The following is a 15145-nucleotide window of genomic DNA, read 5'->3' on the forward strand; positions in this document are numbered from 1 at the left end:
TGAGATTTTCTGCATGATCCTGCCCTATGTCCTACAGTATTAGGGAAAGCAACTATACTGAAGCTAGTTTTCCTATATGAAAGGAGCCTGGTGTTTCTAGGCTAAACTTTGATTTACTGATTTAGTTTTGACAGACTTTCTCTTTGGTGATTCTCTACCTGTGAGAAAGTGCCTGTTCAAACAGGAAACATATCGCATCATTGTTAAATATCTAGAATTACGTAAAATGTCCTCCTTTTTCGGACTGTGATCTCAAAAGCAGCCTCAGCTAAAGAAACAAATGCACTGGGGAACAACCAACCTCCTGAGAGGGTATAATTCCTCAGTTCAATTCTGAACTACTGCATATACTTTGCAATATCATAAATTCACATAGCATTGTAGAGCTAGTAGCTTAGCTCATTTAACACAATGGAGCAAGCTCCCAGCATTAACATATATAAACCTGTTGATGGACTCTTGGTTGAATGAGTTAGCTCCTACTTAAACCTACAACACCTTAAACTCTTTTGTAGAAGCCACTTGATTTTTAAAGACACATGAAGCTTTATTTAAAGGTAAACCTTAAGATATTGCCAGCAAGTACTCAAAACATTATATACATAGCTATCATCTACAATGCAATGAAAATTACCTAATTTGTAGAGAATAAATTGTTCTGATAAGGTTACCAATGTTCTCTGATAAAACTTCAACATTCATGTAGAAAAACTCGAGAAAAAGCTTTATTAAGCTGGTGCTGTAATTATCCCTCAACTTAAGAAAACAAATACTGAAATGCTTTTGCCAACTTATAGGATAATAAAAAAGTAGAAAAAGAAAATAAGGAAGATTTAGGCAGCTTAAACAACTAATTATTCTAACATTAGCAAACCCTTTATGTTTGCATTCATAGCTTATAGCATGATCCCAAAGCCATTTTCCAGCTTTTTTTTTCCCCCTCCCAAATGGTGTCTCACAGGTGTCTCACCCTGTCCATTATTATCCCAAGCATGCTATGGCAGAGTATTTCTTTCTATTTTCACTCCATTCAGTTCTGCTACAGATTTTTAACAAAGCCATGGAGAACTTATCCTAGCCGGTTCAACCAAAAGCTTCTTAGAGCCTCTTGATGAAAAACAAACAGTAATTGAGAGGCTTATATTTCATATGCCAGGAGCTCAGCCAACTACCAGGGCAGACCACTTAAAACAATAATTGATAAGGAAATTATAGCTGTTGGTATAGAAGCACAGATCTTACGATGTCTCTCCATTTTCCAATTAATTTTTGTAACTTCTATTTTAAATAACTCAACAGTCAGAAATCAAAGGGCTTGTTTTTGTTAAGCTGGTCTATTAACTTCTATGAGTGCCATTTTATTTTACAGGTTCCTATAGTTTAGAGTGTAAGAAAGTGGTTTGGCGAACAATACCAGTATCAAAAATTAACCTCTATATATCCCACTGAATACTCTGGAGGAGTCTGCAGTACTGCTAAGGACAATTTAAACCAGTACTAGTACTTCCAGATCTTTGCTGTTCTTCCATTTTGAAAAAAACAAGCAACCCCGCCCCAAAAAACAAACAAAAACCCCCACACCCCCTAAAATCGTAGAAAAGCCAACATTTTGCCCAGTTTCTCAAAGACAACTGCAGGCTTAGCTTTCAGTTCAGGAAAGGGACAATGTAAAAAGACTCTGGTTTTGTGAGCAAAAGTCAGCATTTCTGAAAGGATAGACTTCTTTGTGAAGTCTCAAGCTGAACACGTACAAGAAAGCACTATTCTTTTTTTTTTTTCTTTTAAACTGTGCAAAAGAGCTGAAGCATAAGCTTCCCTCCCATACATCTGGCCATAGCACAGGTGAACACCACCCCACAGTGCTATGAAGTAAGTTTCCTTTGGATACCACCAAGAAGACATGGCATTCTACAAATCAGAAGTATCACTTCCATAACAAGTTTCATCCCAAAATCATAAACAAAGGGCAGGTTTTGCTTCAGACTAGGTGATGAAAACTGCAAAGCTTGTTCCTAGAAGGACATTTAAATACTTCATAATATTATCCTCCTCGTAGAAATTAATCTTTTTTATAAGTCTTCTATAGCTATTATGTTTTTTTCAAATAAGCAAATAAGGTTTTGAAATGCATACACAAGTACTGAATACCTTCACTGAACACAAACTGTATTACAGCATATTTGTATATACTACACAACTCGTAAGTTTTTGCATATGAAAGTTGGTAAGCACATTCTGCCACTGCTTCAGGTAGCAATGAGACATGCAACCATAGCCTGCTGAGTTTGCGCCACCGACAAGCCAGTGTCTGCCCTGAGATCACCCCTGTTCACATCTAGCAGACGAGCATTCCTCACACAGTTCAAGATTTCTCTCATCTGCGGGCAAACCAACCTTGTGTGAACCACACCTTGGAAGGCAGCTGTGAAAGACTGAGGCACACAGGTGCTGCAGCAAGCTGGACACCCCATGAATACAGGCACCGTAGAGGAGGGGGGGAACACACCACCTTTCCAACATGCACAAGCCTTCGTGGAGGAAACACGACTACCTAGGTAAGCCAGCACCCACCCCTCACTGTTGCCCCTCCTGCCCACACAGCTCACTCGTTACAGCTGAGCATTTATCCACCCACCGGCCTCGGGACACCAAAGCAGCGCCCCATCCGTGGGCTCACCATCCACCTCACCGACCACCCTCGCTCCAGAGGAGACCCGTGAGGTAAGGCCCGCCATCGCCACACAGCCCCACGCTGCCCCCTCAGACAGGGCCCCACCCGCCAGGCGACCCCCCCATCTCATCGCTGCACTCCCACGGAAATAGCACCTCAGCAGTAACGGGACGCCGCCCGAAGGGCACCTCGAGCCCTCCCGAACGGGGTGAAAGCTTCTCCTCAAGGAGCAGCTTCCCCCACCCCATTCCCCCTCAGGCACGAGCCCACGGCTCTCAACGGTCGTCGCCGCCGCCGCCTGCCCGCGAGCTGCCGCTGCCCCTCCCCCCCTCCGCCGCGCGCGCTCTTCCCCTCAGCAGCCGTAAAAGCCGCGCTCAGACACGCGCGTCACGCCGAGCCACCGACCAACCAGAACACGGCAGCACCTGCGCCCGCGGTTTGCGAACTAAAGGCGGGACCGTCTTTGAGTGACAGCTCGGCTCGGCCTGTCAGCCAGCAGCGGCCCGCCCCCCGTCCCCCCCACCTCTACGCGCAAAACGCTGCTGGAGAGGGGGCGGATCCCCTCTATCTATCCCCCCCCCCGCAGCCGCCCGCTCCCTCCGCCCCTCCGAGGCGCGCAGCGGATCGACAGGCCCTCCGCCCAATAAGCGCGGAGGCCGCTTGCGCGGCGGCATCGCTCGGGACCAATGGGAGCGGCGGCTGGGCGGAGGCCCGAGGTTTCCAAACGCTCCGCGGCGCCATGGGCTGAAAACTAAACCGAGATGGAATCTCCCAGTCTGAACCGGTTTGAGCCGGTTCCGAGTCTGTGGCATTAGGAGGGGGAGACGCGCCGCGCTCAGTCCCTGCTACCACCGCTGCCTCCGCCGCCGTGCGTGTGACCTGCTCGTAGGGGAGCCCGCAGGGGAAACCGCCGGCGCAGCTGAGGGGGCAAAGTTTAGTGCGAGCCGGGGGGGGGTGGGAATGGGGGTGAACTGAGCGCCGGCCAGGCCTAGGGGAGGGCGGCAGCAACAGGAGTAGCGAGAGACCCAGCCGCACGGGCCTGGGCAGCCAGCGACGCGGGAGAGAGAGAGCCAGGGCCCTGCCGAGCCGGAGCTGGGGCAGCCAGGGCCACGAGGAAGGTAGAAGTTTCCCCCCCTCACGAGGGGCCTTGGGAGGCCGGAGCCCCGCGCCGACCCCCTTTCCCGCCCCCCGAGCGAGAGGAGGGAAGCGCGCCCAGTCTCCTGCGCGCCCGGCGGCGGGCGGGCGGGCGGCCTTGCTCCTGGGCTGAGGGGAAGGCGCGGAGCCGTGTGCCGAGGGGAGCGCCCGCCCGGGGGCCGCAGGCTTCTGCTGGGCGCCTAGTGCAGTCAGGCCAGGGCACGCTTGCTAGGGGGTAGTGTGGGGAGGAGAGGAGTGGCGCTAATAATACACACCCGGCAGGGAGGAGGGTGCGCTCGTCTTTCCCCCCCTTCGTGGTTTTTTGTTGGGTTTTTTTTTTTTGAGGGGGGAGGGTTATTTTTGGTGGTGTTTATTTTCATATTTTTTTTGGCGTGTGGTTAGAAACTTCGCTCACCCACCCCTACTTTTTGAAGGAAGAGGCTGTAAGAAACACCTAGGTAAGTAAGTGCTCAGGCTGCGGGGAGGAGGCGGCGGTGGTGGTGGGGGGTTTGTTGCGATGAGTAACGCGGTGGGGGGGCAAGGGGAGAGCGCTCGGGAGAAGGTGTGGGGCCGTGGAGGCGGGGGAGTGGGAGGGGTACGGCCGTGCGTGTGCCCCTGCGGAGGGCGCAAAGTCTTCGCTGTGGAAGGAGAGGCGTAACGGGCTCGGAGGAGAAACCCTGAGGGGCGGGGGTGTGTTTAAAATCGGGTTTAGGGTACCAGCATCCTGGGCCTGGCCGGGCGGCTGAAGGGAGCGCAGAGCCTACCACGGGTGCTGGGGCTGCGGGGAAGGCGGCAGGGGGGGCCGGGGGCCGCTGCTGGGGGCGCACGGCGGGGGCCTGCCCCTCGTTACGAGGGGGCCGAGCGGGCTGCGGGGGGTGGGGATCGGGTACGGGCAAAACTAGGGACATAATCTGTAAATTATTAGGAGTGGAAGTTTCCAGAAATATTTTTGTGTGTCTGTGCAGCAGTATTGAAACGTCCGCCTGGATCACGTGGGGGCCCTGTATAGAGCGCAGGGCTGGAGCCGAGGGAGGGAGCGGAGGGAGGGGCTGCGCCGCCGCGGGCCCGCCGCGCTCCGCAGGGCCCTGGCCCGCCCGCCCGGGGCGCCGCCGCGCCTTCCTCCGCCAAAGCGGTTCTCTCCCACCCCCCCCCCCCCACCTCCGTGAGCCGGGGCGCTGCCCCTCGGGGAGCAGCGCGGCCGTGGCTCTGCGGCGGGAGCAGGGGAAGGCCTCCGCGCTGGGTGGGTGTGAGTTATTTCGGGGGTGCTCCGTGTCGGGCGCGGCCGTGCCGAAAACGAATGCTCCGAAGTGTCGGGCAGATGTTTGCGAAGCGGTGTTATTTAATCTCGTACGCGGGCACACGTGTGTAAAGTAGCGAGGGAAGGAGTCATTTCCTTGCGATTGCTCGTGTGTTAAGCGTAATGCGAATGCGTTTGTGATGTGCTCCGTTTCATACCGTTCAGCTGGAGGAATTTACAAGTGATGCAACTAATTCGTTGGAAGAGGGTAGTGGGGCGGTAATTCACTTGCGTTCAGTAGCGGAATTGCATGCTTAGGAATGGGGCAGAGTGACTCTCCTAGGGTGGTGGTTTTTTTTTTAATCGCTGCCCCCAATGAGCTTTAAGTAGATGGGCTGAAAGTGCTCTAGGGTTCATTGTGAACACTCAACATTTCTTACTATTAAAATGTACGCTTTTATTCCTGTGCCCTACATGCTTAAATGAATTGGGTATATCATAATAAGCTAACTGTTGTGTTAAACTTAAAGGTCCAGGGTCATCGAGAGTTGGGATAACTATGTAAACAGTGCTGTAAATGCAGTTCTTTTGACCTTCGGTAGATGTCAGATTCTTGCTATGTTGCAGTTCAGAATTTTTTTTTAAACTTTTTCTCTTCTTTTGTTTCTGTTTCCCCGTTTATTGGTGGTGTTGAAGAATTGATTAGTGGTGGTTCTTAGAGCTGAGGTTTAAACATGTTCAGGGGTTCAGACATGATGGGGAGAAGGGTATAGGAGTATAGCAAATCCAAGATTATAAGCTCCATGTGGGTACGTTGTTGGGAGTGGGAAATCGAGTTGATTGCAGTTGGTATTGACCACAAAGCCGCCATTTCTGTATTTCAGTTTGTGAGTAGGTAGGTCATTTTGAAGATAATGCTGGGAGTGGCAAAGGGCCCTATTCAAAACATTTCCTTTCTGCTTCCATGTGGTTAATAACTTCGCTTGGTCACGTGGCTCCTCGTTTGTGCTCTTAGGGCTGCGTAAAAACCACCGAAAGAGGCTTAAATCTGAAATGAATGGCCCTACCTGAGAAACGACTGATTTACCACGTTTATTGTAGTTTGAAAACCGCTTTCCCGACTCACGGTTCAGCCATGGAGGCCAGATGTGAACAAAAAGGGGCGTGCCTGAAACCACGCGTGTCTGGTGGGAGTATTAACCGCTCTGAGCTGAAGAGCGTATTAATTGGTGCAGTTTCCTTCTAGTAGTGCTGCTTGCCGCCCCTCAGCGAGATGAAATTTTCAAGTGTCCTAAGTTAAGAGAACGAAATCGGCCTTCCCTGCTGTCTTGTTTCTTGCTTCCATACTTAACATTGCAATTCTGGAAACTTTTAGGAGTTGAGGGTGGGAAAGGACAGATGTGGAATGTTAGTTTTAATTTATTTTGGTTTCTGCTTGCTGTTTATTTCCTCCTGGTTTTCCAGGCAGGTGTTGTAAAAAGGCTGACTGGATGTTGAGATGGAGCCCTCAAAATGATTACGTTAGCATAGTAATACTTACTAAATGAGGTTTTTTTTACTTCAAAATACAATTAAAATGTTTGGTTTTTGAAGTTAATATCTTTCTGTTTAGAAGTAAAGGAAATTGCTTGACACTACTTGCAAATACACATTGCTAAACAAAAGATTTTCCTTGTCTGTATGCTACTGTAGGACTTTCACTTAATTAGTAATTACTTCGGTTGAGGCACAGGTTTGTCTTGCTCTTTACTTTTGAGCATGACTTAAATATGTAAGGCATAAAACGAATTCATACTTACACATGAAGTTACTTAGCAAGAGCAGATCTGACTTCTAGCATACTCTGAAGAACGGGTTGGCTGGGCGTATTGGGGGTGTTTCTGCAAGAGTTTCAGATTGTATCTTTCTGAGTATGCAGATAGCTCTAGTGTAACTTTTTGGGTGATCTTGCAGTTGTCCAGACTTCTGGCTATTTCTCAAGTGAGCAGTTTTATATGAAATTTGTAGCTTTACGGAAGATTCTGAAAAGGAGGGTGAATGGCAGGAGAGCTGCTGTAGAGGAGAGGGAAGGAATATGTGTTACAGTTGCCAGTGACGGTGAGAAGAGGGCAATAAACTTGATCAGGTGCTTCCAACATGAGAGGTGGTGTGAAAAGGTTAGAGTATAATTTACCGTCCACCATCCACTGTGGTTCCTGGCTTATTTTCTTGCTTTTCGCGATTGCCTTTATCTTGTACCAGTCTCTGGCTGGTAAGCATCTTACATGCACACCCACAATCACACACACCCCACCTGACTTCCTTTGCATAATATCGAGGCTGCTATATCTAGGACAAAGAGTTAATGCCTGTGTCGCTGGTTTTACGGGACCTGAAACCTCCAGTAGAATTCCATTTCAGTTTGAAGTGATCTAACGTGATACACGGAGTAACCTGCTGACTTAACAGTCCCTTTACTTCATCCTCTCAAAGTGCCTTCAAACGGTCAACTTTCTTAGTATCAATGGTAATATTTTACTTGTATGTAGTTAACTTGTAAGTTTTTTTTCCCCAAGTATTTGAAAAATGCCCTCTGGCTAATTTCTTACTGTGTATGTAGATCACATTTCACTTCCATAACCAATTGTTTAAAAGCTTTTAGAACTGATCTTCTAAATGTGCCTGCTGGCCTCGGAAACTCAAAATTCAACTGAGATTGCTAGTGTGGGGTTTGGTTGTAATGATACTAGGTATTTCTACCAGTAAACTTACTGTTTTACACGTGTTTAGGGCCTGGTAGGGATTGATACCTGCTTTGAAATAAGTTTTAGCTTGCTGATAGTATAGCCCATTGACTAGTCAGACTTATTATGTGTTATACCTGCTGAAGACCCTGAGAATTTAGTAGGGGTAGTGTTGTGTGAATTTTTCAGAAAGAGTTTGTCCTGCTGTTTGCTCAGCAATTGAAGGAGTGTGGTATTCAGTGCTATCTAGTACTGCTAACATGGCTCATCTCATTCAAATGAGACGCTTATGTTGAAGCACTTGCTTTACAACTACATCTAATAATTTCTTATTAATTGATCAAATTTTTTTTTTATTTATTTTGCAGTAATCTATGCCAGCAATTATGACAATGTTAGCAGACCATGCAGCTCGTCAGCTGCTGGATTTTAACCAGAAACTGGATATCAATCTCTTGGACAATGTGGTGAACTGCTTGTACCATGGAGAAGGTGCGCAGGTAATGTGGCTTTAGAACCTACGTTTATTGACCATGTTTAACCTTATAACAAATCAGTTGGGCAAAATCAATTCACTTCAATAAAAATCAGTAATATTAGTGAATTTACTCTGCTAGTGACTGGAATATCGCTGGTAATTCCTGTGCCCTGGTTTAAAGGCAGGCCTCATGTAATGAACATTGAAATGACACTTAGAAAAATGTTAGTTTAGTGTGTGTTCATTTCTAGCACGCCTTCTGCTGTTGAAAAGCATGAGCAAGTACAATTTGGTAAGGGTGCTTCTGCTTGCAGCTCACGTTCTCTGACTTAGTTCTCCAGGAAGGTCTGAGTTACCTGTTATGGACAATGGATTGTGAAGCCATAGATTTAATGTTGGCTTCACTGAAGGATTGTATTTAAAAGAAAAATCTTAATGATGCTATTACTGTGTTTGTACTTACAAAGAAGCATGTCATGTGCATTTAAGAGAAGAGTTTGTCCTTTCTTATGTCTAGGGTTTTTTCCCCATTACTGTTTGTCTGCACAGGTTCTTCTTGCACTTTTTTCTTTGGACTTAGTGTGGATTGTGAAGTCTTAAGTTTAAACTGGGGGAAATGTGTGCATTTCTGTGTTTGCATATATTGTCTTGAAACTGAATCTTGTATTGCTTTTATCTATTTCTTGAACTACTTTGGAAATAAGACTTAAATGTTGAAAGCAAGTATTGCTACAAGGGTGTTGGCGTAGTTCCTCTTCTGGCAAATTTTAATTGTTCGTGCTTAACAAATTGGGAGTTTCAGGGTCAGGCATCTCTTACTAAGATATTCTTGCACAACAATAAGAAGTGAATTAAAATGAGACAAAGTAGCTGATGCTTTTCTATTCCTTCCAGCTGTTAGAATAAACAATAATATACTTGCTTATACTTGTTTTGTGTATCTCTGTTAAAAAAAAAAAAGCTTTGTAAGGCTTACTAATGTGAATTTGTACAGGTTCTGAAATACCTTGCTGTTTTTTGAAATATTTGCGTTTTGAGTTTCCCAAATTCAAATAGTTACTAGCTGTAGTTTTTTAAATGATCATATGACAGAAAACTGCTTGTAGCTTTTGCCTTAAAAGGATGGACTTCTGAGTGCTTGTTTTGTAAGTGATATGTTTGTTTACTGTACTGCCTTACAAAATAGGTGGTGCTTATAGTATTGTTTGGTTTGAACAGAGTTTAAAAAGTTGGGAAGGTTTGTAAGGAGAATAGAGGATTAACACTAAACACAATGATCAAATTGCCATTGTTCTGGTATTGTGAGAAGTTGCTTCACTTAAAACAGCTGGGTATAGTCTCTAGTATTTAGAAAATTAATGCAAAAGAAGCAAAAATTCAAGAGGTGGTGCTTAACTGGCAAAAGTGAATTATGAAATAAACCTGTTTTAAATATATGTACTAATATGTGTCATTTTAATGAAAGTTTAGTTTGCGATTTTAGTGCGTTTCCAAAGGTGGAGACCTATTTCAGTGAGTATGTGAGCTCTTGCCTCTTCCAAGGAGTTCAAAAGTTCCTGCAGGAAAAAATGCCTCTAAACTAAATACTAAAATTGGGAGATTAACAATGGTTTGCCTGGAACAGCTTAGGGTAATGTTAGGCTAAAAAAAGGTTTAGAGTGCAGCCTGGCTGGCCCATGCTGAACTTGCTTTCAAATTCACCTGTCTCCTCCTTCTGCTTAATCCTTACCTCTGCTTGCAAAACGCTTATCTGCTGATCTATATTAGGCAAGAAAGAAGCTCTTTTCTGCCCTGGACTTTTACATTTTTTTCTGTTCTTAGCTTTTTTTGATATTCTTCTCTGAAAAGAAAAAATGTCCCCAACCCCACGCCAGTGCAACGCATGACTAAGGAGACTTCAGACAACTCATAGGTGTTTACCTGGACTCATCCCAGACTCTTAATTCCATTGGTCTGTTAGACCTTCACATGTCCAGAAGGATTATTTGCTAACTGATTTTCTTTTTGGTAGCGATAACACAGTGAAACTTCGATCTTGATTAAGCATTATTGTTAAATTTATACTGTTTTTATGAAACTGCAGGAATTGATGTCCAGAAAAGGGGTTAGTGGGTATGAGAGCAAACTTTTCAGTGCTTGGGAGAAGGTTATTGAGCATGTGTATTTTGTTGGTGTTGAAATTTGATCCTATGCTACGTGACCGGTATTAGAAGCCCTAAGGAGGCCGGTATAAAACCACATCCAGGTTGAACCTGGAAGTAATACAGTTATTCTTTTCCTCTTACACTAAACTGCATCAAAAGTGCTGATTTTTTTTTTTCTTTTTTTTCCCTTAAGCTCTGATGTCATACTGTGACAATATGGTTGTACTGCTTTTGGACTTAAAAGGAATGTTTGTGTGGTACTTCTCCGTATCAAATCTACAGGGACTTACTTGCTAGTCAAAGTCAGTGTCAGACTGGGAATTGCTCCACTATGCTTGATTATATTAAGTAGGGATACCAATATAGTGCAGATATTTTAGACATCCTTGCTCTTTACTGTTGCAGCTTTCAATTTTAATTTGGTAAATCCCATATGCAATTTGTCTGTTTATTGTGTTATACGTATATAGATTTTGGGTCTTGATGGGATTTCTGTCTTACTGACAATACATGTTTTCTTACAGCAGTTGATGATTAGCTCAAGTATGTTCTTGTAGCAGACTAGAAATCTGCATAGCTGTAGTAAGTTCTAACTGTTGAAGTTAATCCTAAAGTAAAACTTTAACTGCTTTGTAATTCCATTGGCTCTACAGTGCAGTGAAAGAATAAACTAAGTTCTGTTAATTGTGATGTAAAATGTTCATCTTCTTGGTAAGACAGTATCTGATGCTTGTAGGCGATACAATTTGCAGCAAGATTTGTCAGTACACTGCATTTCTGGAAATAGCTAACATCATTTGGCTCCCTAAAAAAAAATGCTTACGGACATCCAGACTTTCAAAAAGGATAGCTAAAATGAATTCGGCTATTTCAGTGTGTAATTGCTTCGGATGAGGTTTTGCAAGTTACTGAAACCATAGTATCTAGTACAGTAATTGGTAGTGTCAGTTCCAAGGAAGAACAAATGATTAGCATGCCCAACTCTGTTCTTCCCCCCCGATCAGTTTTTATTATTGTTTTGTAAGCTGTTAGATACATCAAGGGATTCCTCAGAAGTGGGGATTGGAGACATCTAATGCTCTGCTCCGTGGTTCTTCAAAATAAAATCAACAGTTCCTACATCAACAGCTTTGCAGCATGATACAGTGCTCCTTAAAGCTGGCATTTTGTATGAATGCTTCCAGTAGAACTAGAAAATGTGGATGCCCTTGAGTAAAATTTTATGTAGATTACTTCCTTGAATGGGAGAGAACTTCATTGCCTAGTATGTTTTCCCTGTAACGTGTGCTGTTCTCAACACGTTCGCTGCTGGTCTAGATGAATCTTTCAGTATGGAAGCGTGGAAGTAAGTAAATGACTGTCTTGCAACAAGGTGTTTTTGGAGTTTGGTTATTAATGAACTTTTAACTGTCACACAGAAGGAGGCTTAAGGGACTTGTTGCTCCTAATTGAGTTTTGCCTAACTCTTGGATAATTGATTTAAAGACATCTTTTATATTAATGTCTTCACCGACAGTATATAATTTCTTAAATAATCTAATACTAATACTTTTTTTTGATCAAACTTGCTTTTAGCAAAGAATGGCACAGGAAGTCTTGACTCACTTAAAAGAACATCCTGATGCGTGGACAAGAGTTGATACTATTTTGGAGTTCTCTCAGAACATGAATACCAAAGTAAGCAAATTAACTTTTATTTATTTGGTTTTCCTCTTTCTTCCATTCATAAACTTTGAGGAAGGTATCTCATTTTTAGCCATAGACTCTCTTGATTCAAACCACATTTTTTTTTATTGTCTTGTTCCCAAAGTTGGCTTTAAACAAGAAGTGTAAATGGACAAAATATTAGAACCTTCTTTTACATTGACAAGAGTTTCTTTCCCCTCTTTTTAAAACAAAAAAAAAAAAAAGGAAGAGCTAAATTGGAAATACAGGGTTTTTTCAAGGCACGTACAAGCATAGTGCCAGTTCCAAAGATTGGTGTGTGTCTGTATACATTGGAGTAATGAAAAGTCTCCTAGAGCCACATTTTGTCCTTGGGTAAGTGCTTGGCTGTTTTTGGTGATAGTAAGAGCCATGTGCACGTAACTGAGGAGAGAATTTGTCCCTAGGTGTATTAAAGACAAAATAGAAACCTTATTAGGCCAAGATTTTGAGCAATCAGTGAAAGTTAAGCACCCCAAACTCTTTGTAGTATGAGATTAGTCTTTACTAATATGCAGAACACATTTACTTTGTACTGCTGTTTTAAATCCATCCATCATGGTAGAGACTAAAAGGGGCAGCATTCAGTTTTTTTCTACAATTTTAAATGCTTTACCTAAGACTTCTGAAGTTTGAACCGAAAAGGTGATCGAAATGTGTTTTCACTGTCTTAAGTTGATGATGATTATCTCAAATAACTGACATGCATGTTTTTCTGCTTGATACACACTGTGTTCGAACAGAAAATAATCGTGTTTGGATGGTTTCTGAAATCAGGCGGTATTCATGAAACAGTTCCATTTTTTTCATTGCTCTCTGAAGTTTAGGGGAAAACAGTTTAAAGAACTTCCTCAAAGTGCTAACCTTTAAGTAACAGTGTTTGCCTGTTTGCTTGCCTGGTAAACTTTGCTTTTTATACTGACAGACATTACTAATGTTTAAGTTGATTTATCAACAGTATTTTTAAAAACTCAAATTTGTCTTGTGAAAAATGAGATGATTAGAGGAACAGAAAGAAAGCAACAGGTAAAGAATTCTTCAATTTACATAAATTGCAAATGATTTGGTGCTAAATTTATGCACTATGACATTTGGCTTTTATGCAATCATATTTTTTCTTTAATTAAAGCTGTTAACACTACCTGATATTAATCATAATGTTCCATTATGTTGATTGCTTGTAATAGGAAGAAAAGGGGTGTCTTCCTGTGCAACTGACACAGCTAGGCTTTGACGGCAGGCCTCCACAAGGTCTACCCTTTTGATTCCCTTTAACTGAATTCTGTTCATCAATTGTTTTTGTTTCTTGGGAGGTGGGAGGGAAAGGGATTCGGTGCATAGAATAAGTAATAAGGGTGCCATAGAAATTTCTACCATAGGGATCATTTCATACTTTTTTCCCAGTCTTTGCTGTTACCTGTCTCTCATCTTCATAACTGAGCATTGAATTGCTATTAGACAATCAGAAATAAGCAAACCAAGAGTAAATGAATTTTGAAAAACTTCTGGTTTATGCGCAGTTTAAATATGTTTGCATGCACTGTCGCAATAGTTGATTAAAAAGTATGCTTCTGATAGTTCAGATGGCAAAACTTGTAATTGGTGTCAGTGACTTTTTTTAGACTTGGTGTATCTCGTCGTCAGGGAAATACCAAAAATTAGAACCATCAAATCAAATGAAGCTTAAAAATAAGAAAGCCCCTTGCAGAGTCTTCAGGCAGGCTGATGAAGCCTTCAAACGTGGTATGGCAAGAAAGATGTGTAGGTGAAGATTGTATACAGTGATTTTGTTACTGCTGCCATTTCATTTCATGTGCGAGCATTAGGAAAAATGAATATTATTAGTACTGAGGAAAAGATGAACAAGACACGAGGAGAGGGCAGAATTGAAGTCACATATGTGCAAAAGAATGAGTAGAAACCTAGACAGCATGAACCTCTTCACAGTTTAAGGTACATGAATCTGAATTAGATATTTGAGAAGATAATGAGGGATAGGAGTGGCAAGAGGTGTGTTTCTTTGAGTCAGAGGAAGTCCTATGTAGGGAAACAAAGACTAAAGATGAGGTCTGTCCTTAGTTTATGTCAGGATTTTCACTTCAGTTTTGTTTGGTCATCTAGTGCGTGTGTAAAATGAAACTAGACTTGCCATTCTGGTCTTAAAAGCCAAATAAGTTGACTTGTGGGAAAAAAGTTTGGAAGCAAAATTAACATTTTTGGTTAGCTGTTATCTGAAAGGGCCATTAATACCTGTGCCTGTAAAATCTAGAAATTTAACTAGAGTTTAGATCTGCTTCAGGAAAGTTAGCACAGTCTGATATCAATGTTCATACTTTCAACATTGTTACAAGCCTTTGTAAGTATATTTTGTATTGTGAGCCTGGATCAGGTGCAGATGGTGTCTATAAATCTATAGCAGTGGCTGAAATCACTTCCTGTGAAGTGAAGCATTTTGCTTAAGAACGTTTTCATACATTTTCCTATATGAACATTCCCTTGATTTTGTTTAGCTTTTATGTTAATTAAGTAAATTTACAGATTAAAATCTAGTTGATAAAACTTTTGCTGTTGACCATGAAGAAAAAAATACTTTGCCAACTTTCTGTTAATGCATAATTTTTCTTGGTACCCAAGATTTTGGAAGGTGACAGAATATTTTGCAAATGCAGGATGTACACGTGAAGCTTGTGGGAACTTGGGTCGGAGAGCGAAGCAAAGGGATGTAGGTTATGCTAAGATGAGAACAGCAAAAATGGTATTTTAATACAATGTAGTTTGGGACAGTCTACATTGTGTTTTTTAATTAAATTGAAGTTTATGTGATCCCTCTGGTTGAAATACTAATGATCCTACTTTGTATAACAACTAACCATTTTAAAGAGGAACTCTTATTCTCAGCCAAACTTTTAACTGTGAAAACTTGAGTTTACCTTTCAGGCATTGATGTGATTTTTTTTTTTTTCTTCCTAATCCACTACAGATAAAGTAAACGCAAAACTCCTCATCCCCTTTTCTCTCCTGTCTATTCATGCTAATGGGGTTTTATATATTAAA

The 15145-nt window shown here is 42.7% G+C and overlaps 1 protein-coding gene across 11 annotated transcripts in view; it reads left to right on the top strand.

Annotated features, from left to right (window-relative positions):
- The first annotated feature begins 3350 nt into the window (after positions 1–3350).
- XPO1 (exportin 1) overlaps positions 3351–15145 on the top strand; it is a 40810-nt gene continuing 29015 nt past the window's right edge. For 2 of the 11 annotated variants that reach the window (XM_075147749.1, XM_075147748.1), the window contains exons 1-2: positions 11963–12064; positions 13279–13342. Coding sequence is in view for 9 of the 11 variants with exons in the window: in XM_075147741.1 (XP_075003842.1) it covers positions 8140–8265; positions 11963–12064 (228 nt within the window). In the remaining 2 variants the exon portion in view is untranslated. The other 9 variants (XM_075147741.1, XM_075147739.1, XM_075147743.1 and 6 more) reach the window with 9 other exon arrangements.

This window comes from Calonectris borealis, chromosome 3, assembly GCF_964195595.1.
Source record: "Calonectris borealis chromosome 3, bCalBor7.hap1.2, whole genome shotgun sequence".
Classification (NCBI taxonomy): domain Eukaryota; kingdom Metazoa; phylum Chordata; class Aves; order Procellariiformes; family Procellariidae; genus Calonectris; species Calonectris borealis.